General features: G+C 48.1%; 1 protein-coding gene across 4 annotated transcripts; it reads right to left on the bottom strand.

Moving 5' to 3' along the window:
- Nucleotides 1–8,896: 8,896 nt before the first annotated feature.
- Nucleotides 8,897–26,988, bottom strand: LOC115642165. 4 transcript variants are annotated; one of them, XM_030545606.1, is made up of 6 exons: nucleotides 26,792–26,988; nucleotides 22,444–22,526; nucleotides 14,673–14,980; nucleotides 13,055–14,216; nucleotides 12,555–12,733; nucleotides 8,897–9,915 (listed from the first exon to the last, which is right to left on the bottom strand). In XM_030545606.1, exons 4-6 carry the CDS (start codon nucleotides 13,569–13,571, stop codon nucleotides 9,535–9,537), a joined length of 1,077 nt encoding a protein of 358 aa, XP_030401466.1. In that variant the 5' UTR covers nucleotides 13,572–14,216; nucleotides 14,673–14,980; nucleotides 22,444–22,526; nucleotides 26,792–26,988; the 3' UTR covers nucleotides 8,897–9,534. The 4 variants fall into 4 exon arrangements, with proteins under 4 accessions (XP_030401466.1, XP_030401468.1, XP_030401469.1 ...); XM_030545608.1 differs by lacking the exon at nucleotides 14,673–14,980; XM_030545609.1 differs by lacking the exon at nucleotides 22,444–22,526.
- Between the last annotated feature and the right edge of the window lie 800 nt (nucleotides 26,989–27,788).

Raw genomic sequence — 27,788 nt, 5'->3', positions numbered from 1 at the left:
CAAGCAAGCAGGAATATTTCAGTAGCACAAATGGCACTGACAGTTGTAAACAATTGATAAGCTTATATGGTTAATGCCCGCTGTAATGGTGCCCTCCTGGCTCCTCCACAAAACTCAGCCATAGACCACCTCAAGTGTTTGCACCAGTGCTCTTTTATTCCTTTGTGTTAGTTCCCACCACCAGCTATATAGACCTTCTTCTGGCCTGGGGGACTGCTAGCTTTCCCTACTAGCAGGGACCTAGAGACATACACTCCTCCCCTTCCTGTGCCGTGCCACTCTCCCCTCCCCTCCGCTCCGCCTCAGTTTCCCCCCTGCCAGCTTTATATGGCTGGCTGCCTGATTAGGCCTGCATGTGCCGATGCTCAAGTAATCAGGGCATAGTCTCCCCTGCCAGCCCCAACTAATCCCTGCAATTGGAGAGGGGCTAACAAGGACCTGGCCAGGCTCTTCTGGCCAGCACCCTGTTACACTGCCCAGTAACTTAGTTCTTAGAACAGAATAAACCCTCCCTTCACAGCCTATTGGATATCTGTAAGCACTCATCCCTACCCTGCCTCCTTCCCCTGCAAGGTAGTCATAGATGTTTGATATTATTAGGATGACTTCTATACGTACGTACTATTCTTATCTTTATCTTTGTTCAGGGTCCTTTCTCAACTTGGAATGTCTGTCTCTGTATATACAGATAAATGCAAATGAATTGATAAGAAAATGTATATAGCTGACCACTATGGCACCATATTTTTGAAGCTGCTTGTCAGTCTTCTCGGTACTGTAAATAACCCCCCTTCAGTATTGTCTGTGCTTGCCTGATTCTTGGGGAAAAGTATCTTTTTGCCTAACAAGCCAAAGGCTGTTAGTGGACACTGGCGCCTTGGTCTCTCTCCTTTGTTCAGAGAGAGACCCTATTGTAAATAGAATCCCCGTTCAAGACACTAAGGTATTGGAAGGGTATGCAGGGGGCAACAGTACTGCTCCTTTACCATTCCGGTGACCTGCAAGATTAAGGACTCTGTCACTGATATCACCTTTGGTATCCAAAGTTTGGGTGGCCAAGGGATCTTAGGGATCAATCTAATGCGACAACTAAGGGTCATCATGGATCTTCCCAATGGTCAACTCTTCCAAGCAGCAGACTGTGATCAATATGGGGTAATTGAATTGTCTCACCAAGGAGCAGCCCTCAAAGCACGTGAGGAAATTGAGAAGCCCCAGTGGGAAGCTGATGTGTTTGCCATAGCTCAGAAGTACTCTGGAGCATTTGCCAGCAACAAGCTCCAGTGCCGCAGGATCAGCGCTGAGGTCCGGGTGGATGGCCATGATCCAAGGCCACTGAAACAATATCAATACCCTGCTGCAGCTGCAGAAGGCCTGAAGCCAACCTATGAGGCCCTTTTGCTGCAAGGGGTGCTCATAGAATCGGAGAGTCCGTGCAATTCTCTGATTTGACCTGTTCTGAAGGCAGATCTGAAGACTTGGTGCTTGACTGTTGACTATTGGGAGTTCAACCGAGTTACACCCAGGTTGGCCCCGGTAGTGGCAAAATACAATGAGATTATGACAGCGATCTCAGCAGGTGCCAAGTGCTTCTCAGTCCTGGATTTATCCAATGTCATCTTTAGCATCCCTCTATACCAGTCATCAATGCACAAGTTTGCCTTCATGTATGAAGGCAGACAACTAACTTTTACCAGGGTTCCTCAGGGGCTACACAACGCTCCTTCCATCTGCCATTGTTTTGTATTGGTCACGTGGAAGTCCCTGAGGAAACAGTGTAACACTCTGAGCTATGTGGATGACATACTGATCACCACCTCAACCAGGGAAGAGAATCTGGATGCATTGGAAGAGGTCCTGGGGAAGATGCAGGAGACGTGCTTTATTGTAAACCCAGCAAAAACCCAGATGGCTCCAGACACTATCACTTATCTGGGAATCCATCTGGGTCCAAAGGGACAGAGGCCAGATCAACAGTGCGTGGAGCTGATCCATAAGCTCTTGACCCCATGTGATGTATCAGCCCTCCAGTCCTTCCTAGGGCTCACTGGTTTTTCCAGGGAGTTTATTGACAAGTACACAGAGATAGCTAAGCCACTCTAGCAGTTCCTTTGGAAGGGGCAGGAATGGCAATGGGAGGAAAGCCATCAGCAGGCTTTTACCATGCTGAAGCAGGCTCTGGCCAAAGCCTTAGCCTACCCTAAACCTGACTGTCCCTACTATTTGCAACTAGGAACATCTGATAGTGGCATCAGCACAGTCCTCTTGCAGGATCAGGGGACTGGGCTGCAGCTGTTGGCTTATGGCTCCAGAGTCATGAGTGAAGTCGAGAGGCAGTTCAGTGCCTGCGAGCAGGAGGTACTTGCTTTAGTTTGGGCACTCGGCCACTGGGAGTACCTGGTGGGGATATCCCCTGTCATCCTCAGGACTTCCCACACCCCAGTAAGGTACGTCCTCTCTGGTTGGATGAACGAGGCAGGGTGTCATCCCCTCGTTTGGACAACTGGACCCTTAACCTCCTGAATAGAGACATCACAGTGCAGAAATCAGCCCAGTTGAGCATACTACTGTATGCATTGCTGACTGAAGGTCAGGAACATGAGTGCCCACTTCCAGCACTGGACCCAATCATTGTGTCGCCATTGAACCCAGCTTCAGTAAAGCAAAGGAGCAAGGTTTAACCATCTGGTCTGTGGATGGAAGTAGCTATTACCAGGATGGCCACCCAAGGACTGAGTGTGTTGCTTTTCAGCCCTCTTCCCTGCAAGTGCTGCAAGGAACTGTCAAGCCCCATTCGGCACAAGCTGTGAAAGTGGTGGCAATAGTAGCAGTATTATATGAGGAGGACAGGAGCAAGCACTTGTGCATCTGTTCCGACTCAGAATGGGTTGCACAAGCACTTACATCCTGAATGCCCATCTAGATGCAATGGAGCATGAGATCTGCCGATGGAAAGCCAAATAAGTACACAGTGTACTTGAGACATGCATGAGAGCTGGCTACCAACTGTGAGGGAGACACAGTCCTGTGTAAAGTAAAGGCTCACTGTAAAGACTCCACCAAAGCCTCTAGGTTGAACCATCAGGCTGACACTCTGGCTAAAGAAGCGGCACTCCTGGGGGAAGAGCATCTGGGGACCCTAACACTGTCCTTGCCTGTGATGAAAATACAGCAGCCATTGATCTAAATGCACAGATAGACATCAAGGAGCTGCAACAGCAGGGTTTGGATGTGCAAAACTTTCTGCAGAAGGAGAACTATAAAGGCTACTCTATATATAAGGACAGACATTGTCTGATCATGGCCTTAAGGAAGAACTCCAAAGAGGCCCTCCTGGTCTTGGTACTTCCATCATGCCTCTGTAAGGAGAGGATGACCCTTGCACATAACAGGGTCATTTTGGTGCAGACAAGACCGCGGACAGGATTGTCCATGTGGCCTGGTGGCCAGACTTAAATAGAGACGTGGCTATGAACATCCAGTCCTGCCTAAGATGTGCTGAGAATAATGTGGATAGCCGTGTTGTAAAAGGCCCACTACAGCATTACCTGGCCAAGGGCCCATGGTGCCAGTTGCAGATAGAATTCATTGGACCTCTTCCTTGCATCGGTGGTGGGAATCGGTACTGTCTAGTGACTATACATGTCTTTACTAAATGGGTTGAGGCCTATCCTACCTGGAATTGCACTGGTGCCACCACTGCCAAGGTCCACTTAAATGAGATCTTCACCCAGTTCGGTCTCCTTGTAGTCAACTCAGACCAGGGACGCGCTTTGTAGGTGAGATGACCAAGGTTCTTTGCCAGGCTCTTGGGATCAGGCAGAGGTTCCACATAGCCGGTCATCCTCAGAGCTCGGGGATCGTTGAATGCATTAATTGAACCCTTAAGACTGCTCTGAGGAAGACCATTGACCATCAAGGCAAAGAATGGGACATTAAGCTCCCCTTGATCCTCATGGCAGTGAGATCAATGGTAACAAGTCATGGTTTCACACCACATGAAGCCATGACCAGCAGAGCAATGAGTCTGGTGGGTAGGAGGCCAACCCCCAGATGAGTAGCAATCCAGATCAACTCTAGACAAGTATATGAAAAAGATTTTGATAGACATACGTGCTATACAACATCAGGTAACCATGCGACTAAAATCCAATGCACATGGGATGGATAAGTGGGTAGAGCACATAAAGCTAATAGAGTAGGAGGTCGGGGACTGAGTTATGTATGAATACTACTCAAATCAAGGCCATGCTCTTAGTCCACAGTGAGTGGGCCCGGACCTTATCATCAATAAGACTAGCCCTTGCATGTACCAGCTGGAAATGAGGAAAGAAAACTAAATGGTTTCATTCCAGCCAGCTGAAATCCTGGAAGGGTACTGCCAAATCTGATAGAACATCCTAATTATGTCTTTCTCTGTGTTTGTGCGTAGGAATCTCACCATCAACATCTCTTCTATCAGCATGCACTTATACTTGTTGTAACCATTGTAAATAATATATAGGGGGTGTTTTTCATTAAAATGGGGGATCACTTTTATTGTGACTAGAGGATGGCATCCTTAACACCTAAATTGGAAAGTCAAAAGTTTATAAGAATTTTCATGGCCATTGTAAGGCTAAGGAGGTGAAGCCACTAACTTGTTTTTGGTTATGTGGACGGCCCCAAAAGCGTTTTGCTGAGGGTCTTGGAGACAGAAGATTTCTATGATTCTATTGTGGGGCAAGCCCCAGGGTCTTATCTTACATCTGTTCAGGATGCAGGGCCATTGGGACAAGTAAATCAGATCCCAAAGGCATGTGTCTGGGAGGTTACCAATCCCCTAGTCAGATGCTCTGGCAGGCCTTTTACCACCAGCCCAGCAAAGTGCATTTTTTTTCCTACTAACTTGTCATTGAGCATCCAGGAGAGGCTCCTTACTATTCGTATGTCCTTGAGCGCTCAGTTTGCGCTTCCTAAATTACAGTTCATGATGCACATTCTGCTCCGTTCATTTAATAGTATTATGGTCAATTGTAGTGGCAGTTTGCCACATTTTTGTAATAACACAAACAGTGTTAATGAGTTCTGCTCTGTACAGACCCAAAACGAATTTATAAGCAAGTGCTATGGAAACATCTCAATTACTACCGATTCCAGTGAGTCCAGTATTTGGCACATAGTGGGACCTTATGGGGCTGTTCAGACACTCGAGGTGACCATCATACCTCACCCACAGGTCAGTTACATTGGACCCATAGTGGTAAACGAGAATTTAAGACATATCATCTCAGATCCTCAGTATTCCATTAAAAGAGTCAGTGTTAATCTGCTGGTATTAGTCAGGAGCATAGAACTTAAATGCTTGCCTTTTGTGAGATCTGCAGTGCTAGGCAAGGAAGTGTAGGTGTGAGGTGCAGAGCCCAGGTACTGGGGTCATCGGAGGTGAGACCTTGCCACTAAGGTCATGGGAGGAGTCGGAGCTGGACTTGGGCTCATAAGCTCCATAGAAACGGGGTCCCTAGCACTTACGGTTAGCAATTTAGGTTGGGAAGTGACCACATTAAACCACCCACTTTCTGAGGCCCTTAATAAGGTGGTGACCTTGGGTATGACTTGTCCACTGTCATTAAGTACTGGTACCGTGCCCAAAAGCAGGACTCTGCCAAGATGCTGCAGGGTGTCGAAGGTCTGCAGGGTAACCTCTCTTGGGCCCTTGCTTGTACACAGGTACAAGGATGGATACAAACTGTATCCAGCAGTATCCTTAAGGCAGGATTTCGAGGAACCCTACCTATAGAACTAAGGAACATCATGCGTAAGGATGTCCCTCCATTCAAGGTTCATCATGCCTGGTAGAAGCTCCTTGACTTTATGTGTAACCCGCACACAAAAGTGGCCACAGCTCAAGTCTTAACAATTATGAATGGCACTGTCCAGTGGGCATATAAGCTGCTACCTCTTGGTATCGTAGCAAATGGTACCATTATGATGCCTACAGATCTTCCCCACTGGGTATCCGAGAAGGGACAGACTATCATGTGATAGATATCTTCCCATAAGCATGAGCTAACAATCAGGGGTACCTGTGCCCATCAAAGTATTCCTAGGGCAGCACATCTGTCTAAGCACAGATGAAGGTAAGTGTCATTACAAGCTGCATCCCAAGACATCAGAACATTCTCAGGTGGTGGTAATCAATGACTATTGTGTGTGTGTCTCTGCAGTACCTGCAAGTCTCTGGTGGTAAACACATTTTATGTCATCAATAATAATGTGTATCCAAATTTGTGCTTATGCTACGTGTTAACAATTAAGGGATGTGATACTGATTTTCAGTCAGAGCAAATGACATCCAGAAACATGAGGACTTCATTTCACATGTATGATCATGTTGAGCCTGTCACTTTGGGCCTCTATACTTCACTTATTAGCCAACTAATGGAGCCTCCTGAGCTGATTAGGCATGTGGATGAAGTGATGGAACAGTATAGCTCTATCTTAATCACCATCCATCACTTGTCCAATCAAATAGAAGCAGTCCTAAAAAGGATTAAGAAGTTTGCCGCAATCAGTAATTGGCAGAGATCTTTAGTCTCCAACCCAGCAAAGTGACAGATACCTGGCATTTGCTTGCACATCCCTTGTTTGTTTTGTTTGTGTTGCAATGCAGGGTGGTCGCAACATGAGTTTGGTAAACAGAGGCAAAGTCTAGGTGTGCCAATGTGCCCCATGTAATCCTGTGCCAGCATCGGAAATCCCAATATAGGGTTCCTCGCTGGCAAGGAGGGGAATGTAGGGTAAAATCTTTGGTGCTTAACATCTTAGGTGTGTCATCTTGAATGCCCAAATAACTGGGAATCCATCTTGCCTGCCCTTCTTCCCCCCTCCTCAAGTGTAGTTTCCCACCCTTTCTACTAAAAGGCGGGAAACCAAGCAAACCATGTGACCTATGATCTGCCAAGTAACAGCAGGGCATGTAAGGGCCTGCACAGCAGAAGAGACTACCCTTCTGAGTGGAAGTCTGGAGGAGGTGCTGCTGCTGCAGCCATTGGAAATTACAGCAGACATCTCAGCTCTCTAGATTGCCTCAGAGGAGTACGCTGAGTACCACACTCTTTCATCTGGTTGCAGGAGGCTAATTCTCACTTGCATGCAGAGAGTGAGACTGTGACACCAGCTGCCACTCTTTCGCTGAGGACAAATACCCATGACATCACAGGTGGAGTACAAGCCAAGTCATCGCTGTGGCAGAACTGTCATTGCCTGCTCCTGAGGTCCACTCCTTACCTGTGGGTTCCATCTATCTGGATGGAGTCCAGAGTTGTCCTGTCATGAGGGTCCTCAGAGCTGCAAGACAGAATAGTGGTCCACTGATCCTCCATCCTCTTACCCGGGTCCCATCCTAGGGGAGGGAACTTACCCTCAGTCAGCATACTGTCAGTCCTTTACTTACCTTATATTACCTGTTGTGGGGGTCCTTGCTTTACATATGTTCCTATTCATTTGGTTTACCTCTGGTTTACCTTGTGCAGAACTGTTGATGGTTTAATAAATACCTTGGTTGTTTTCACCCACACATCCTAGCTGGGTTGTTTTTTTTTTAAGGTGCTAACAACAAACCCCGATGATAGATGCAGCTATAGGGACATTCCTCTAGATTGGTTCAACAGCTCCACCCCGCATTATGAACACACCAACCCCATCCTACAGACCCACTCCACCTTGTGTTACGTACCCGCCGAGCCCCATCCTACAGACCTGCTCCACCCCACATTATGAACCTGAGGGCCCCTGTGCCACAGACCTGCTCCACCCATCAGGTACCCGACAGGTCCCAGTCCACCATCCCGGTCCACCCCGTGTTATGTACCAGCCAAGCCATGTCCAACAGACCCACTCCACTCTGTTATATGCCCACCACGCCCCATCCAACAGACCCTCTCTACCCCACGTTATGTACCCAACAAGCCCCAAGCCACAGTCCCACTCTACCTCGTTACGTACCTGACGGGCCCCAAGACTCTGGTACAGTCCTGCTCCACCCCACATTACGTACCGGTCCAGCCTCATGCGACAGTCCAACTCCAGGTGGCATTGCATCCTCACTGAGTCCCACGCAACAGACCCCCTCCACCCGCATTACGTACCCACCAAGCCCCATTCCTGCTTCATCCCGTATTACATACCCACCAAGCTCCATCTGACATACCCGCTCCACCCCATGTTACGTACCCACCAGGCCCCAAGCCACAGTCCCGCTCCACCCTGTTATGTACCCAACAGGCCCCATGACACATTCCCAGTCCATCCCGCCTTACGTACCCCTCCCACCCCGTCCAACAAACCTACTCCACCCAGTGTTACGTACCCATCAAGCCCCATCTGACAGACTCACTCCACGCTGCGTTATGTACCCGATGAGCCCCGTGCCAGAGTCCCACTCTACCCCATGTTATGTACCCTGTGTTGTATTCAGATGTTTTTTATTGTACAGCAATCCAAATGCAGCAATGGAAGAATGGGGCTGTTTAAGCTGTGGTCAGCTGCGACAGCTATCCTTGGTTTCTCTGGGGCAGAGAGAGGTCTTACTAGCACTTGGCCTGAAGTGCAATGAAACAAGCAGTTCCTACCCCTGCTCCTTATTCCATAAATTTTGGTCATTGCAGGAGAATCCTCCACCCTCCATCAATCCTGGAGCATGAGTGCAGCTGGTGTAGGGGTACAAGCTTGCCTGGAACACTGGCTCATTATCCCTGCAGCTAGCCTACCCTGCAGCATGCACTGCCCTGGCTTCACTGTTCCAGAACTTTAGCTGTAGATAGGTCTCTCATTACCGTGGAGGCATACTCTTATAGGGAGGTTGGTGTATGAAAAACAACCAGCATGCCACATAGAGTCCAGTCTGTTTCTAGAGCAGTGGGTGTATAGACTTTACTGAGATTATTTTACTCTCCATATACAACTCTGAAAGAAGGGGCACAAAACATCCAAAACCCAAGCTCCTGGACATTCTAATGCTCACGCTCCCTTCCCTGTGTAAACATTAAATGCTTGCCCTGCCAAGGAGAGAGTGATGCCTGCCGCCATGTTTTCCTTCTAACGTAGCATGGTGCTTGGCTGTAGACAGCTTCTCTAAGCTGCTGGCGTTCCATATCCTTTAGGCCTGGGCCTTGGGGGCTAAACCAGTATTTCATTTGCTGTATGCAGTGGCTAGAATTAAGGCTTTCCTTTGGCATGTTTCAGCTTCCCATTGGTACATGCCTCTTCCTGGGGGCAGCAGGGCTGGATTAACTAGGCCAAAGCAGACTGAGTCTTGGTGTTATTGGGGCCTTCCTCCTCCCAGTCTTCTGTTATTGCAGTAGCAGGGCCTTAGCCAGGCTCTTAGAGCTGCAGTTTTTGAAGTCCTAATGCCTGCTTCTCTTCACTCAGCTGCAGCTGCCTGTTTGAGATCCCTTTATATTTCAGCTAGGGTGGCCCATGCCAGCTGCTTTGTCCAGAGCTAGCTCCAGGCCACTCATGCCCAGGCCGATGAATGTTGGCATCAGCCTTTCATCAGATTAGCTCCATCCTGAACTGGCTGAAGTTTGGCACAGGGGGTGAGGGATCAGCCATGCTGCTGAAGGGGACACAGGGCTCGTTTCCTGGCATTGTCCCATGGCTCACGGTGGAGCTGAGCTGCCGAAGTGCCATCAGCACCTCTTGCTGGAAACGCTGCTGCTGCTCCTGCTGGCGCTCCATGCGGCACTGTCTCTCTAGCACCGCGTGCATTGCATGTGTCAGTTTCTGCACCTGTTTGTGTACAGCATCCAGCTTCTCGGCAATGGCATAGGAAGTAGGTGAGGGGGCCAGCATCTGCCCACCCAACACAGGGTTCTGATTGCCTGAAGAACATGCAGAGTTAAGCAAGGCTGTTTGGGTGCTGGCATCTTTGACCTAGAAGAAAGATCAGAAATGAAGTGATGGGCCATTTCCTATAGAACCAACCAGCTTGGCACAGACCTCTGTATTCTGCATTCAGGAGTTAGCAGGTATGCATGTGAGATGAGGCCAGCTAGCATCAGACAGCTGCATCCCTCTGATCTGATCTGACCTCCAATCCTATCTACCATTGTACGTTGTCACTGCGACTCTAGCCCTGCCCACCACCCAGCTGTGCCAGTGCACCTTCAGCTTGGCCCCTCTGTAGTAGTCTTGCAGTGTTCAAAACTAAAAGACACAATGCCTTTTCAGAAAGCAGCGTGAAGGACTGTATGCTCAGGCCTGCTAGGAAATGCCTGACTGGGGAGGGAGAGAAGCGGCTGTGGGACTCTCTTGATCTGCTAACCTGAAGCCTACATACATAACCTTTCTGGAGGAGGGCAACTACAACTTCTAGTGCAGATGTGGGCCTTCAGTCAGTCTCACAGTGGGACTGAGGCAGTGCTCCATGGAAAGGAAGCCAGGACCAGATACTCAATTGGGTGCACTAACAGCTTCTAACGGGACACGCAGGAATAGGGCTCCTCATTAGCGTAGCCACGTGCTCCTCTTTCCCCAATCAGCAGTGTTCACTTCTGAAAGCAAGACTCCTGGGCAGGGCACAGAGTGGGCTGGCCATCTGAGAGTACGATTATACTACCCGCCAGATCGGTGGGTAGTGTTCGATGTATCGGGGATCGATTTATCGCGTCTCATCTGGATGTGATAAATTGATCCGCTAATCAACGCCCACACTCCACTTCGGCAGGAGAAGTAAGCACAGTCGACAGGGATGCCGCGGCAGTTGACTCGCCACCGTGAGGACCGCCAGGTAAGTCGAACTAAGATACTTTGACTTCAGCTATGCAAATAGCATAGCTGAAGTTGCGTATCTTAGTTTGAACCCCCCCACTCCCCAAGTGTAGACCAGCCCTGAGCAACAGTAGAACAGGGTGGGCCTAGCAGTGGAGCAGATACAGAACATCAGGCTCCTCTCAGATCCAGCTTTGCCTCTGCCTGGCTGTTATTCATAATTCTGCTACTTACCCCAGAAATGCTGCCATCAGGACAGTAAATGTAAAATCAATCTGCCCCTCAGCCTTGTACATTTTCCCCATGCTATCTCTGCATCCTGACATTTGAGTCCTGGCAGAGATCAGCATCCACTCAGAGTCATTAAGAACAGATGGCCATGCCCTTACAGCTTTGTCCCAAGGAAGCATGACAAGCCAGCCAGAATGTGTTGTGGTGATCCATCCTGGTGGCCATGGCAACTGGATGGTTCATTCACTCGATGGGCTAGTGCCTACAGACTGTGTGCATCTTAGGTTATTTACATGTGCACTGAGGCTCATAGAGGCTGCCAAGACAGATGGGTTTGCCCTGGGAGGCTGGTTGGCCAACTGCACTCTCACCAAGAAGGGCAAGACAGTCGTCGAATCAGATTGACCAGGCAGACATTCATAACAGGCATAGTCCATGTCAGAGAATTACAAGCATCAGCCATGTACAGGATTCAGTATACCTTATTACACTGCAAGTGACCCTAGAGCTCACGAGCACCTGCTAGAGCCTCAGTCATGCAGATTAGTGTCCAAGTGTGGCTCAGTCCTGACCTGCAGCTTCGTTCTTGGGTTCTCCCCTCCCCTAAGCTCTGCCAATGCATCTCACTGGCACCCTGCAGGACCTCCTGCAATCCTTGTGTCTCGCCTCCCTGCTCAGCTCTGCTGCTGCCCCTCAGTCCTCCCCTTTCCTCTCGAGCACAGACCTCAGAATGAACAGAAGCTACCACCTGGGCCAGGGGACCAAACCTGGAGCAATTGGGGATCAAACCTATTCTTTAGAAGTCCACAGACCATGGGTCTCTGGTCCGGCTGGCAGTGCTCAGCCCAAAAACTCATTTCTCTCCTGCTCTCCTTTTCTAGATGAGGCACAGGTGTTGCCAGTTGCAGTGTAGGATGGGTCTGGGGTCACCAGTAACACAAAGTTCTTGTCACGGTGTCCAAAGTGTGGGGAGTGCAGCTGCGGAAGCTTCCATCCACGCTGTGGAAGGGTACTGGTGGAGCCTGCGGGTTGGAGACTACCTAGGACACCTGTTGACAGAAGCCCTCAAAGGACTTTCCCCCGCATGGGGGAGGGCAGTCTTTCCCCCTTTGCTAAGCAGGGATAACTGAGGCACAGAGAAAGGAAATGATTTGTCCAAGGCCACACAGAGCCACAAACATACCTCAAAGATCCTGAGTGGGCAAAAGCCAACCTGCTGAGGCAAAGGGGGAGGGGAGCCTTGGGCCCGAATCATCAAATCCATCAGACTGCATGAAGACAGCTGCATTCCCCACAAGCTGACCTCATGTCCCCCTACCTAACTCCACAGAGCAGGTCACTTGAGAGGGCAACTCATACAAGCCCAGGATTTCCTTGTCCCTTCTGTGCACTGGAGCCTGGGTTCCCACAGAGCCTTCTCCAGTTGAGGATGCAGGGAGCGTTACCAGCCCTTTCATGCCAATTTAACTGTAACCTGATGGATCGCTGCCTGAGCGTATCCCCCATCTTGCTTGGCTGGAGAAGGGGTTTCTAGACACAGGACGGCCAGTCTGCCTCTTCCAGCCCTGTACCTTTTTCTGGAGGTGGATGGCCCTGTCCACAATCTTCTTCTTCACAATTAAGGCTGGATTCCTGGCAGGCGACAAGAACATCCTGCCCCTGGTGTTCAGCTGCTGCTGCGCCATGGCTGGTGGGAGCAGAGCCGGGTGGTTACCCACAGCTGAGGTCAGAGTTCCAGAGCAGTCGTCACCTGGATGGATTGACAGAGTAACCAGAGAGAGAAGCACCTTCAAATGAGACCCTTGAACTGAGTGCCAGCCTTTCCCCAGTCCCACAGGGAAATGAGACCCCTCCATCTATAGGGACTAAGTCCTTCCAGCTCCACCACGCACCTTCCCCCCACCTCAGCTATGCTCCAGGGCCTAAGAATCCTGTCCAGCCTGCCTGGGTTTGGAAAACAGAGATGTGAGCAGAGACCCTTGGTACTGCTTGGCAACTCATCAGGCTGCTTAGAGAAGTGGAGAGGCCTATCCAAGACTAATGGACAACAAATGAGAAAGCCAGGCCTTACTGTTAATAGCGGATAGCTGTGCTGCTGGAGATGGGCCCATGGGCACTGTAGGCACCTTCCCAAACTGCCCACTATCCTTCCACAGTGATGTCACGCTGACTATTTTGATGCCATCCTTGCAGTCTTGGTTGTCATTGAGGTATGGCTCCTTGCAGCTCACGGTGGCTCTTCCGGGGAGTGCTGGGGTCCTGGGACCTGGCTGCCTGCTGCCTTTGGGCTCTGCCTGCTTGTTCTGATCAGCCTCATTTTCCTGCAGCAAGTTCCAGAGCTGCTCATCCTCCCAGCCAGCCCGGTTGATGGCCATTCTCCTGCTCCCCCGGCCTCCAGCTGGTTGGAAATGGGAGGCTCCTGGAGACTGTGCCAGCTCCACATTCTTACGCTTGAGGAACAGGTAGACAGCTTGCGGGGTCACCCGGATATTGTCCAGCTCTAGGACTTTCTTGATTTTGCGGAAACTCAGCCCGGCTTTGCGCAGCTCCACTATCCGCTTCTTGGCATGGTCATCCAAGCGGCCCATCGCTCACTCGGCAGGACAAGGGGCATGGATCAAAGCCCCTCCCGATCTGCTTTTTTGTGCTAGTGTTCTGTAGCTACATCCTTAGTCGGGACTCCTGCTAGCGCAGCCAGCTGGGCCATGTTTCTCCCACAAGAACCCTAGTGACATTACTCCTGTCCCAGAAGCCAGTTAAGGAGACAAGGCACTTGGTGGGTAGTAACAGAGGTAGTACCCGTGGCACAAGAGGGCATGCCGTGCAAGTGAAGAGGTTAAGCCTCTGCTAGTTTTGTGTCCCAGGGATGCCTATAGTAGCCATGGCCCTTTCTGGAGTCACCACAGCTCCAGACCGAAAGTGGCTGCGGGATGCTGTCCTGGTCATCAGAGACATAGAAGGATCCACTCTTTTCAGGCTTGCAGCTCTTTGTGGGAGAGGAACAGGAAGGAAATGGCACAGCAAAGGAGCGTCTCCCTTGTCAAAGTGGAAAGAGATTCAACCTCCAGCCTGTTGGAATGAGAGCGGCAGCCCACACGTCCTGGGCCGGTCACGCTGAGGGGGTAAGTGGTAGGCTAAATCCAACTTGCTAGTGTCCCAGCTGGAGGGTTGGCATATGTCTCACATACCAAACTGTGGATCAACTCTCTTGGGCTCAGCTAGCTGTCTTCAGCCTATATGCAAAAGAAGAAAAAAGGGGTGGAGTGAAATCAGAACCCTTGTACAGCTTCTTCTTTACAAATAGCAAGGAATGTTTCCCATCTACTAGGAAGCCCCAGTGCTACTTACCAGGTGTCACGTCACTATTTAAAATTGTTTGTGCTATCCCAGGACCTTAATAAGCTCAATTAGCGTGGGCAGCCAGACCCTATCATATCAGATGGGACTCCGTCACTCTGTTTGGTAGTGAGTATATGAATGCCCTTTTTTGGGGCCGGGGGAGAGAAGACTGTGGGGGACCCCACTAACTGTCAGGATGCCAGCCAGGAGATGTCTAGGCAGAGTTCAGATTTTGGTTCTTGAGTGCATGTGGTACCCTACTTGCTGGAACTGGCTAGTTCAGAAGTTAGTTGACTTCCAGCCTGACAGCTGTGGCTCAAACACTAAACAATGTTTTTGCAGCTGCTTACATTAATCACTGGCATGGAACTGCCCTGGCTCAGATGAGCACAGTCAGCAGAACCCCGAGCACTCAGTTGCCTGGCTCTCCTCTCATCAGACTCGCCAGTAAATCTCAGTACTAGCACTGCCAGCTGACAGGATTCCATATGGAAGGTATGGCAGGGTCATTCAGGCAGGTCACAGCAGGGAGGCAGAGTCACACTGGAGCTCTGTAACCCTTTTCTTTTAAGCCACATGACACCTTCAGTGAGCAAATCATCACTGTGTGCTGCTTCAGAGCCCTCCCTTTAGGTTATCAAGCTGTTCAGTTCTTCACCTTTGAAAACAAACATACAATTAACTAATTATCAACTGTAGCAGAGAGGATCTCAGATGCATATAAGTTCAAAGGCAAGTGTAGATCTTCCATATACCCATCATAACAGTCTCAGGCAGGGACTCTAGGGGTACTACCCAAAACAGCAGAATAAACCATCACATATGAAGGGGAAGAGGAAATACTCTAGCAAGGGGCTCACCTACAGAGGCAGTGTGAGGTGAGATTGAGTGCAGAGGAATCCCCAAGTCTCCAGGATTGGGTGCCCTCAAACTGAGAGTGCAAGGCTTGGATTTTTATCTGAGCAGGTGTTGATTAAGACTACACTGGACCAATGCACCACCAAGCTTTGTATGCCCCACCTCAAGCACATCAAGAAAGATACCCCACAATTAAATTTCACTGTCCTACCACCAAGATAGCCATACAACTCCAGACGCTGCCCTTTTCCGCTGCACACCCCTCCTCCAGCTCCCACCTTGGCAAGACCCAGGTTTGTTGTAAGAAGCTCCCTACACCCAGCTTCTCCTCTCAGAATGATTCAAAAGTCCACGATCCTCAATGGACATATTTCTGCTGACTTCAGTGGGCTTTGGCTCAGGCACAGGGTGCTGCTGGGACAGGGGCCAGTTGCACAACATGCTGCTCACTGCTGTGAGGGTCCTCCTCAGACCAAAGGGCCCAGATCCTATTAATCTGGGGCTCCTACCTGAATCCTCACTTCCCACACATAGGCCACAAAACCAGACTGCTGAGGCTATGACGTCAGATGCACTGGCAGTGGGAAGGGGAGAAAAGAAATGAGGGGGTGCATGCACTCACATGTGCACTGCTATCACAATTAATAGCAGTAGCAGGCACACAGCTTTGCCTTCCCTGCGACCTGGCTATTCTGCCAGCGTTATCTGGGCCCACTTGTTACCTGCAGGGAATTCTGATAAGATCAACTGCTGTTATTTTGTTTAAAAAGTGTTGCTCTGTAATTTAGCTGCCTGAATGATGGAGAACCCAGGCTCATTATGACAGCCTGGCATCCAGAGCAGGTTGGACACATGGGAGTAAAGCAAGAAGTGGAGGGGAGAGGGGCAAGGATGGATAAGACCCAGAATTAATGTATTGACACTTTGTTGTTAGCAACACCTAGGGTTGTTTTTTTTTAAGCATTGGTTTCAGAGTCATTTCCATCATCCCTCTTCCCCCCAGCATTTCTGTAGCACTACTCAGCTTAGAGGGCGTTCCTGGTTTTCTCCTAGCAAGAGATATTAGCAAGCTACTTCATTATCATGGACATTTCTAAGGCAACCACTTCAAGTGGCAGCCACAAAGCGAACATCAGCTCTTTTCATGAGCTGTTGCCAGACTGGCATGTGTGTTTATTAATGCAGTTCCTTTGGTCTGCCAAGAAGGCACAGTGATTATTGCAAACTATCCAGGGAAAGCCACAGGGAGAAATGGAGTCTCCTTGAATCTAATTTCAGAGCAGTCACCATGTCCCTCTGAATTTTACTCCCTCCTTTGTGAGACCGAGAGGAATAAACTAGATTCAAGAGATGCAGAATATATTCTGATCCTGAATTGTTTGCAACTAAAAACCATCCATACACTGTTGTGTGCACTAGGTCCTGTTCACTGGAAAGCTGAGGGAGACCAAACGCACCTCTGGGTACAAGGACTTGTTTACATGCTGTTATTAGCTTCAGACCAGAGAGGGTTAGCTTTTGCCATACCACAATCCCTCCCTAGGAACTCAGACCTCCCTGTCCTTTGGCCATATGTGAAGAGCAGAATGGCTGCAACCCCCTAACACTGGTTCACACCCCACGGTCAAGAGCCCCTGCTCTAGATGGAGGAACAGTTGCTTTGTTCAAGTATCTTCTAACCAACAAGACCTGAACTTCAGTCGCAGAAGTATGTTGTAGCACCATCTAGTTAACTCCCCTTGTTACAGGGCTCAAACCTCTTAGGGTACGTCTACACTACGGGATTATTCCGATTTTACATAAACCGGTTTTATAAAACAGATTGTATAAAGTCGAGTGCACGCAGCCACACTAAGCGGTGTGCGTCCATGGTCCGAGGCTAGCGTCGATTTCCGGAGCGTTGCACTGTGGGTAGCTATTCCATAGCTATCCCATAGTTCCCGCAGTCTCCCCCGCCACTTAGAATTCTGGGTTGAGAGCCCAGTGGCTGATGGGGCAAAAATCATTGGGTAAATGTTGTCAGTCATTCCTTCCTCTGGGAAAGCAACGGCAGACAATCATTTCGCGCCCCTTTTCCCTGGATTGCCCTGGCAGACACCATAGCACGGCAACCATGGAGCCCGTTCAGCTTTTTTTTTTTTACAGTCACCGTATGTGTACTGGATGCTGCGGACAGAGGCGATACTCCAGCGCTACACAGCAGCATTCATTTGCCTTTGCATGATAGCAGAGATGGTTACCAGTTGTTCTGTACCACCTGCTACCAGTGTAATCTGTCCTTCTGTGCTGTCTGCTGCTATCATGGGTGCCCCTGGCTGAGATTGGCCGAGGGCACAAAAGCAAAACTGGGAATGACTCCCCGAGTCAATCCCTCCTTTATGGTATCTAAAAACAGAGTCAGTCCTGCCTAGAATATGAGGCAAATGTACTAGAGAAGCAGTGTATCAGAGAGTACAGCTGCTCTGTGTCAGATCCCGCAGAAATGATGAGCTACATGCCATTCACGGGGGGGTGCTCCTGCAACAACCCCACTCACTGCTTCCCTTCTCCCCCAACCTTCCTGGGCTCCAGTGGCAGTGTCCCCCCCATTTGTGTCACGAAGTAATAAAGAATGCAGGAATAAGAAACACTGAGTTTTTAGTGACATAAAATGAGGGGGAGACAGCCTCCCGGTGCTATGATAGTCCAGGCAGGACATTAAGCAGTGTGGGGGAGAGGAGCCCAGCATCCCACTGCTATGATAGTCCAGGCAGTACAGAATCTTTTCTTTTCACATGAAAGGGAGGGGGCTGATTGAAGCTCAGCCCCCAGTTGCTATGATGAAGACGGTTACCAGCCGTTCTGTACCATCTACTGGGAATGAGCGGGAGTCATTCCTATTTTCACCCAGGCGCCCCCGGCCAGCCTCTCTTGAAGCCAGCCAGGAGCACTCACAGGTTGATAAGAAGGACGGTTACCAGTCCTACTGCACCATCTGCCACCGGGGAGGGGAGAGGAGCAGATACTTCTCTTCACTGCTGCAGCATCGCGTCTACCAGCAGCATTCAGTAGACATAGGGTGACACTGAAAGAAGTCAAGAAATGATTTCTTTCCCTTTTCTTTCACGTGGGGGGGGGGAGTAAATTGACGAGCTATTCCCTGAACCACGCCAGACAATGTGTTTGAACCTACAGGCATTGGGAGCTCAGCCAAGAATGCAAATACTTTTTGGAGACTGCTGGGGACTGTGGGATAGCTGGAGTCCTCAGTACCCCCTCCCTCCCTCCATGAGCGTCCATTTGAGTCTCTGGCCTCCCGTTACGCTTGTCACGCAGCACTGTGTAGCCTGGAGATTTTTTTTTTCAAACGGTTTGGCATTTCGTCTTCTGCAACGGAGCTTTGATAGAACAGATTTGTCTCCCCATACAGCAATCAGATTCAGTATCTCCCGTACGGTCCATGCTGGAGCTCTTTTTGGATTTGGGACTGCACTGCCACCCGTGCTGATTAGAGCTCCACACTGGGCAAACAGGAAACGAAAATCAAAATTTTGCAGGGCTTTTCCTGTTTACCTGGCCACTGCATCCGAGCTGAGATTGCTGTCCAGAGCGGTGCACTGTGTGATACCGCCCAGAGGCCAATACCGTCGATTTGCGGCCACACTAACCCTAATCCGATATGGTAATACCGATTTTAGCACTACTGCTCTTGTCGGGGAGGAGTACAGAAACCGATTTAAAGAGCCCTTTATATCGATATAAAGGGCCTCGTAGTGTGGACGGGTACAGCGTTAAATCGGTTTAACGCTGCTAAAATCGTTTAAACGCATAGTGTAGACCAGGTCTTACACTGGCAGATGCCTCTGAACTCCAGTTAATCAGCAAGAACTCCTCACAGCAGGATAACTCTCAGTCTTGACTAAGCCACTAACAACTCATGCATTGGATTTATCCAGACTCCCTGCATGAACAGGAACAGGGTACAATGAGGAGGGACAATAGAGTTGGTAATTCCACAGCTTCCTAATTCCTTGGAGAAGCTTTCCACTTTGTACCATCCCTCTCAGGGGTCCATCTCTCCTGTCATTAGTGCATGAGAGCTGCTTTCCTTTACCATTAGTTCCACTCCTGTTCAGCCAAATGTACCTGGGTAGGAATCTCTCTCCCTCCCAACACATTATGGAGAATTCACTCCAGGGCTAGCTCAAGATGGTTCAGGCATCCATTCTTTGGAGATACCTTTGGACCACTCTTGTTTTACCAGCACCTGTAATTAGTAATTACGTCAGCATTTAGATTTCCCATTGAACAGGAATATTCAAGATCATGATTAGTTGGTTGTAGTTTCAAGTGACTTTCTGCTTATGAAAGCTGCCAACATGACACGGAGACTGGAGTCCTCTCCAGAAAGAGTGCAGCACAGACAACAACAGTGCAAGCGCTTTTCATACTGCCCTATCAATATTCTTCAGGGATAAGGTGAGTACGCCTCTAAGGATGAGAGGCTAGGGCATTCTCCTTGGTCCATTTAGACCTTAGCTTTTGTACAAAGATTAACAGGACTACAGTAATTGGTTCTGTGATGGTGGTTTATGAATGTGGGCTCTTGTGCATTAGATACTGGAACGAGCCCCACAGATTCACAAAAGCCATTGCAAAACTGTCAGATAGTAACATTTTTTGGTTCCTTACCAAACTGGGCTAAATTCAGACCAACAAACTGGAGGTGAATGGTTGTAGATCCCATTCTATTCTGGCTAATTTTAGATGCCCTATACAAATTGCACAGCAAGACTCTGGCTAATTTACTGCTCCTGCTCAGGAGAACAACAGGTTCTCTTTCCTGACTAGATAATCATAGAGTCATAGAACTGGAAGGGACCTCGAGAGGTCATCTAGTCCAGTCCACTACACTTATGGCAGGACTAAGTATTACCTAGACCATTCCTGACAGATGTTTGTCCAACCTGCTCTCAAAAATCTCCAATGATGGAAATTCCACAACCTCCCCAGGCAATTTATTCTAGCGCTCAACCACGCTGACAGTTAGGAATTTTTTCCTAATGTCCAACCTAAACCTCCCTGGCTGCAATTTAAGCTCATTGCTTCTTGTCTTGTCCACACAGGTTAAGAACAAATTTTCTCTCTCCTCCTTTTATGTACTTGAAAACAGTTATGTCCCCTCTCAGTCTTCTCTTTTCCAGACTAAACAAACCCAATTTTTTCAGTCTTAGAATTATAGAATATTAGTGTTGGAAGAGACCTCAGGAGGTCATCTAGTCCAATCCCTGCTCAAAGCAGGACCAACACCAACCAAATCATCCCAGCCAGGGCTTTGTCAAGCCAGGCCTTAAAAACCTCTAAGGCTGGAGGTTCCACCACCTCCCTAGGTAACACATTCCAGTGCTAGGTATCTCCGGTCTGCACTTTAACAGCTAGGTATTTCCAGCAGCTAATAACCTAAGTATTTCCAGTCTGTACTTTAACAGCTCTGATCTGCCTTGTTTTCTGTTTAGCCTTTGTTTATATTGATCCCTCTGCATGCTTCCAGCTTTCCTTTACCAAACAAGCTACACATTTGTAAGGGCTGAGTTCTCCACGTTGTTTTTGCTGACAGAGCTGCAGCTGTTCAGGGCACAAAGGTTATGTAACATAACTGACTGAGTTACACATTTATTAAAGAGACCTTTACATTCCTCCACCATGACCCTTCCAGAGGTTCATTAACTTCTTAGCTTCTCTCTTTTTGGAACAGAGAAAAATCAACTTTTTAAAAGGAAGGTAGCTTCCCTGACCTGCAGTTTTGAATTTGCAGGAGTTTCCATTAGAAATCTCCCCCCACTTTGGTTTTGTGGTCCCACTATTAGAGACAATGCCACTTATTCATGGAGGCTGGGGAAGCATTGACTAACTAGCGATTGCATTTACTGTTAAACGTAGGACACCTTGTCTGATGTTAAGCCATGTTTGCATTCGAGTGTTCGACTCCCCTTGACATCTGAAACTCATGATGGCCAATGACATACACTGTAAGCTAGAAATCAAATATGTTGCTGGAAAACAGGTTAGTATCATATAGAAATATACATGATATTCCCTGAAATGGCCGCTCAGCCCACTCCCTGACCACCACCACACAGAAAGAGCAGGGCGGACACAGCTCTCGTTTCCAGAATAGAACTCCATGCAGTTTACACGGCATGGGTCTTTCAAATCCTACAGAGCAGAGGTCTTGTCTATTTTGCATGGATATTAAAGGTCCCACTGCCCTTTTTAACAGCAGTTTTGGCACAGTTCTTTTGACCAAAATACCCCTCTCTTTCACCTACCTGGCTATGTTCCATAGAGTTGCATTTCAGTTGTAAATAGATAAGACCTGATCATGCAATCAGGCATGTGCAGGCAAAACCCTGTACCCATGCAGAGCCATGTTAACAGGCTTTTATGTGGGAAGTAAGGATCCCCACCATGCACATCCATCTCCAGGACTGGGAGTCATAAGGGCAAACAGAAGGGTGAAAAAACACTTTAAAAAATGAAATATTACCATCAATTTTTGAGTAACTACACACCTGGGAAAGCCTCTTACTAATGGAGGTGAGTGGACTGGTCATGCTTGCATAGAAATGCACCTCAGGACAGCAACTCAGTCTTTGGTAGCACTGGGCAACATTTACAATTATGCCTTTTGGGTTACTTGGTGCTCTGTCCCTATTTCAGAGTCTGCTGGACATAGTCTTCAAGGGGCATTGGGATTGCCTAGCAGCTTACCTGCATGATGTTTTCATCTACAGTACAGACTGTAGATGAATGAGTACTGACTGACTGGAAAACATTAAGTACTGTATCTGGAGAAAGAAATCAAAAGGCTCCCACAAGCTGGGTAGACAGTGTTTCAGGGAAAGGTGCACTGGCTCAGGAAGAGATAAAATATCAGTCTGTCACACTGTCTAAAGTGGCTCACAACTGTGAGTGCCAAACTCAGGTCAAAGGGTCAGAAAACAGGACAGATACCCCAAACTGGTGGTATATTCTATTAGCAGATTTCACCAAGCCTCCTGGATCACTATACTGGTCTTACCACAGAGTCACAGACAATCCCCTTAGGCACTCCAACCTATCCTGACACCCAGACAAACTGGCCTTAGTGATAATGGTCACATAAACCGAAAATCACATAAGAACAGCCATACTGGGTCAGACCATCTAGCCCACTATCCTGTCTTCCAACAGTGGCCAATAACAAATCAGGTTACTCCCAATCCCAAAGTATCAGTCACTTACCCAGATCAATTGGTACTTTGGATCTCAGACCAACGATAACGCAGGCAGCCAATTCTCTAGTAAATTAACTAAATATTTATTAGCTAAGAAAAAGAAATGAGAGAGTTAGAGATTAAAGCAGGTAAAATATTTTACCAGGTGAGTCTAAGTTTGTAAGTCTATCATATCAACTGCTATCATTTAAACTCAGTTTCCCAAAAAATTTTTCAGGGAACCCAGCTGTTTCACGGGATCTCCACTTTGCATTTGGTATCTTCCCTATAAGAGTCCAAATAGAGATGAAAGAGGATTTCTTTGCATCAGTATTTATATCTTATTTCCGCAGATAACAATCTGACAAGTGTTTTTACTCACTACCTGGCTCCTTGCTTTGAAATTAGCATTTCCTGGTACAGCCATTAAGTCCTTCATTAACATTTCACAAGATTTCTTTGAGGAGTAATTTTAGTTACAGAATTATACATAAATGCAAATGTTTTTAATAGCAAACAACAATCCCTCATTAGTTTTCATGACGTTTATATATCAAATACCTTCTGATGTTCACTAACACACACTTTGATCTAGGATTATCTAATTACAGGATATACCTAGTGTAACTGTAATATGATAGCAAACAACAGGAACTAGATAGGCGAAAACAATACAATTAACATCTCCTTTGATCTCAATTAACATGAGTGATTTACTCTATGCATGTTATTACACTTAACATTTCTCTGATATTCACACACAAGTGAATTGCCCTATGGCTTTGGCTTGAGCTGGCCTGTCAGTGTCACAATGTCCTAAACCATATCTTGGTGAAACTATAGATGAAAACAGTCCAAGCTAGTCAAGAACATTTGCAAGTACAGACTCTATAGAACAGACATGAAGTCCTGTCTGGGTTTGGTAGTGTGGACCTGGCAATTCTTTAGCACAGTTCTCCACTTTGCTGTGCTTTTAGTCAAGTCATACTGTGGAGACAAAGAGCTAACAAAATGGAAACCATCCAAGCCTAAAGAGAAGTCTGTGCAAACATTCTGTGTTACAGAGTCCTGATTTTCTCTGCAAAATTAGTTATTCAGGTAGCTGCTTTAGGAAAAGGCCTAGGAGCAGGTTTGTTACAAGAGAGAAATTGGTTATCATAAGAGCAGTTGGCTGGTTGAATGAAGATGGTGCCATTATCTGAGCCATGCTGACTCACTCTCTGCTAAAGGAGAGCATCATAACAAACAATATCACTTTTCTGTCAGTCTTCAGTATGTCAGAGGAAGAAGAGACTTCTGGCTACGACACAATACTTGGAAGAAAGAGAGGTTCCATTCCTGACTCTGCCACAGTATCTCTCTCTCTCTCTCTCTCTAGCCTTTGACAAGTTGTTAGGATTCCCTCCAAAATCTTTTCCACTTGGCTTACCCAGAACATGTCACACAGTTCTGGGAGAATGCTCCATCCAGTTCTCTGAGATCCAAACCCTCAGCTCATCTCCAGATCATCGCTAAGGTAGTAACCTTATTAGGCATGCAACAGCTGTACCTAACCCTTGCTGAGCAGGGTTAGGTACAGGCTGATGCCACAAATCCAAATTAGACCTCACACTACACAGTTTCTATATGTTTTTCCTAGCTACTAACATCTATACTTTTTTAATCTAATTGGTTTGGATGTTTTATGGATCATGTAAAAACCAATCACTTTGCACATCATGTAAGGACCAATAACTTATGTTTTTACCTTATTTACATTTCATGTTTATCAATTCACACTGTTCCCACTTATCTCAGTTATCCTGAAAACAATCTCCAGGGCACAGCCTGTCACACCCTTATTTACAATCTTGCACTCAGATCAAGCTATATGCAAGTTTACTCATGTCCAGCAAGATCTATGTCTGCACAAGTCAATCTCTCCATGCTTCATTTGCACAGTCTGTACAATGGAGGATAGTACTTCCCTATTTCACAGACATTTGGCTAAAATAGTTTGGTTTTGAAGCACTAAGATCCTTAAACAGAAGATGAGAAACATCTTGAAACTACAGAAAAAAGGTGTGTTATGTATTTTTAAGTGTTACAATCTTTACCTTGTATGCTTTTACACAAGTGTGAAAAAAGTTGTTTGTTCAGTAAGAACCACTGATCTTAAGGTTAGGCCATCTAACATCATAGGCCAGAAAGAAAGCAAAATTCCTGCCAAAAGAAGTTGATTTCCTGAGACACGAGGTTATAGGCCAAAAGGCCCAGCGATCCAGCATATCCACCATTTCTGTCTGACCAAGGCATACCCAAAAAGTGCCCATGGGGAATTACTATCTACTACTGACCTAGCTTAAAAATGCTACTGCAGCTTTAAGCCTCCTAATTTCCCTCACCTGCATGTGATTCTGAAGCAGCTTGGAGAATTTAAAAATAATCCCCGCCCCCCAACTCCCCTCCCCCCCCCCACATCTCTGACTTATTGTGTGTCCTGCAAATGTCTAAAGAAAATGTAATTCTTGTTCCTTGTGTTGGGATCAAGAGGTTTAATATTCAGCAAGCATATTCACACAGAGGCAGGGCATGCTTTATAAATGTCACTGAAAAACCATGCATCACTGCACATTTTTAAGCCCCCAGATCCTAACAAACAAACTGGTGCTGATGCACTCTCACCCACCTACAGTACTAGAAGTTACAGGTTTGTTTGTTTTTGAACTAGCAGCAAGACTGTGTTGCAAGGATCAGTTTTAAACCATGATGGTGTAGGTGGATCAAAATCCAGAGGATCAGAGTCTACAGTTAAAAAATATGCTACAACTTTTAGGTAGATTCTGATTTTTCACCAAGTTGACAGTGTCCATGTTATTTTCGGAAGGGTACAATGAGGGGAGAGGGAAACCAAGAAAAACACTCTTGTCTTCAGTTTCAAACCTATGTGTTTAATGCCCAGGTGTGCAGTCATTGCAAATATGTCATCTCAATTCCCCCTAGTGACAACTTGGTCTCATTATTACACATGCAATTAAGATGAAAGGTTTCCAGCTTCCAGAGCACATAGGTAAAATCCTTCCCACCTTGCAGTTTGTTTACTGCCAACATGACAGGCGAACACATCCCATAAAGCCAAATGCTCATCTCATCTCATCAGCACATGTGGAGAGAGCCACACACCTCTGATCTTAATTTAAACAAAAACAGAGCCTAAAGTGCCCACAATGAATGGAAACCATCAGCAATGAGATGTTGCATGATGAAATGGCACCAGGATGCAATCTTTGTGCAATCGGCATGGTGCTGCATGGTCAAATTGAGCAATGCCATGTACTGGGCAAGTGCATCTTTCCACCATCCACTTCATAATAAAATAAACAACAATCAAACTTGAGTGTTTCAGCATCCTGTGCAACTGAAGCACTAGCTAACAGATCACCTAGGTACTTTATAGTTTTAGAAGACACTTCTCTATAAGCATCTCCATGCCACAGTGATGGGGTACCCTCTAACTAAAAAGACAGACATAGGAACAGAGTTTCTGGTCACATGACACAGTCATAGTTCACACTTCTATGGCACTCTACAAACATTAAGAACATAAGAACCGCCACACTGCGTCAGACCAGTGGCCCATCTAGCCCAGTATCCTGTCTTCTGACAGTGGCCAATACCAGATGCGTCAAAGGGAATGAAGAGAACAGGGCAATCGTCAAGTGACCCATGCCAGATGTAGGGAATGGAAGGGGGGACACTCAGAGCATAGGGTAGCATCCCTCACCATCTCAGCTAATAGTCATTGTTGGACCTATCCTCCATGAACTTATCTAATTCTTTTTTGAATCCAGTTATACTTTATGCCTTCAGAGCATCCACTGGCAAGGAGTTCCACAGGCTGACTGTGCACTAACAAATCTTAACAGCTCTGTCCACCTCTATGAAGAAGGTAAGTCAGTATTGTTGCCCATATTTTATGGCTAGGGCAAGCAAGCCAGAGAGATGAAGTGATGGGCATGAAGCCACAGAAGCCGAATTAGCAAACAGCACCTCCCTGCTCCCTCCGTCCTCCACACTGTCCCCGCTGAGTTCTCGCCCCGCAGTGACACTGACTCGCTACGTGAATCTGGAGAAGTCACGGCTCGCACAGACCTGACCCTCAGATACCTACAACCAGGGACCCCAACGTATAGCCACCTAACCGCACTCAGGAGACACCCGGGGCTACAGGGAGCGGAGCCCGAGGTCCCAGCCAGCGCGCAGGAATACCGCCGTCGGATGGCTCACCCCAGGCGCGGCCAGCAAGGCAGGCAGCTCCCTGGCCAGTGCCCGTGACTTGCAGACGCCCCACCCCCCTTACCCAGCCGCGCCCCGTTCGACCAGGGAAGCACACGCACCACGAGTCCGACCCCTGTGTCTACGTAGGGGGAGCCGGAACGAGCCAGACCACGCTGAGCCGCTGCCAGCCCGGCTGGGCTCCACTAGCGAGGCCCCCGCCGGCCCCTCTCCGGTACCCAACTCGGCCTGAGGCTGCAGCCGTTTGAAGCTCCTGCGCTCTTGTTTCGCTGGGGGAGAGCCAGCAAAGGCTGCTGGGAAGGTCACCGGAAAGGGTTGTACGGCGAGAGGAGGAGCGCAGCTTTAACGCTTTCAGTGACAGCGCCTCTCCAGGGCTCTTCCACCGGTCCCACGCCAGAAACGCGGGGCTCGTCAGACTGGCTCGGTCCCAAAGGCTCGCTAACCCAGCCGCTGGCCTGTCGCCAGTGCCACATGTAGCAGAGGGAGGTGCAAGAAGCCCTTCAGTGGGCAGCTCTGGGGTAATCTCCCGCGCCCCCTCCACCCCATCCTGGTCTCTCATAGTGAGAGATGGGCGTAAAGCACACGCACACACCCTGTCCCCCACCAGCAAATCTTTCCTTCTGCAGCGCTTGGGGCTTGCTGTCTAATTTGGGGGTAAGTGCTGGGGCGCAGGGCAGGCAACGATACATTGCCCTTACACAACACCTTCCACCACCTGATGATCTCAGAGCACAGCACTTTACAAGCACCCGCCAGTTCTGACAGCATTACCCCCGTTTTGCAGATGTGGAAGCTGAGACCTTAAGCATGTGCTCCAGGTCATATAAGTGAGTCAGTGGCAGAGGACTAGAACCCAGGAGCTTTGACTACCAGTTTCCCCCACCCCACTTGCTTCCAACCTCTAGACAATATTGCTTACCATTGGTTCTGCTAAGACAACATTCCCTCATCAGTGGACATAGGACCCTACACCATCACGAACATAGCTACAAAAGAGAAATGTATAATGCACACACTAATTGATGCCACTGTGCCATGGTATCTCCCGTGGCACCCAATCTGATCATTAACAGACAGGGCCAGCTCTAGGTTTTTTGC

This window comes from Gopherus evgoodei, unplaced genomic scaffold (assembly GCF_007399415.2).
Source record: "Gopherus evgoodei ecotype Sinaloan lineage unplaced genomic scaffold, rGopEvg1_v1.p scaffold_38_arrow_ctg1, whole genome shotgun sequence".
Classification (NCBI taxonomy): Eukaryota; Metazoa; Chordata; order Testudines; family Testudinidae; genus Gopherus; species Gopherus evgoodei.
Note: the sequence above shows the minus strand (reverse complement) of the source record. Positions and strands in the feature narration are given on the sequence as shown.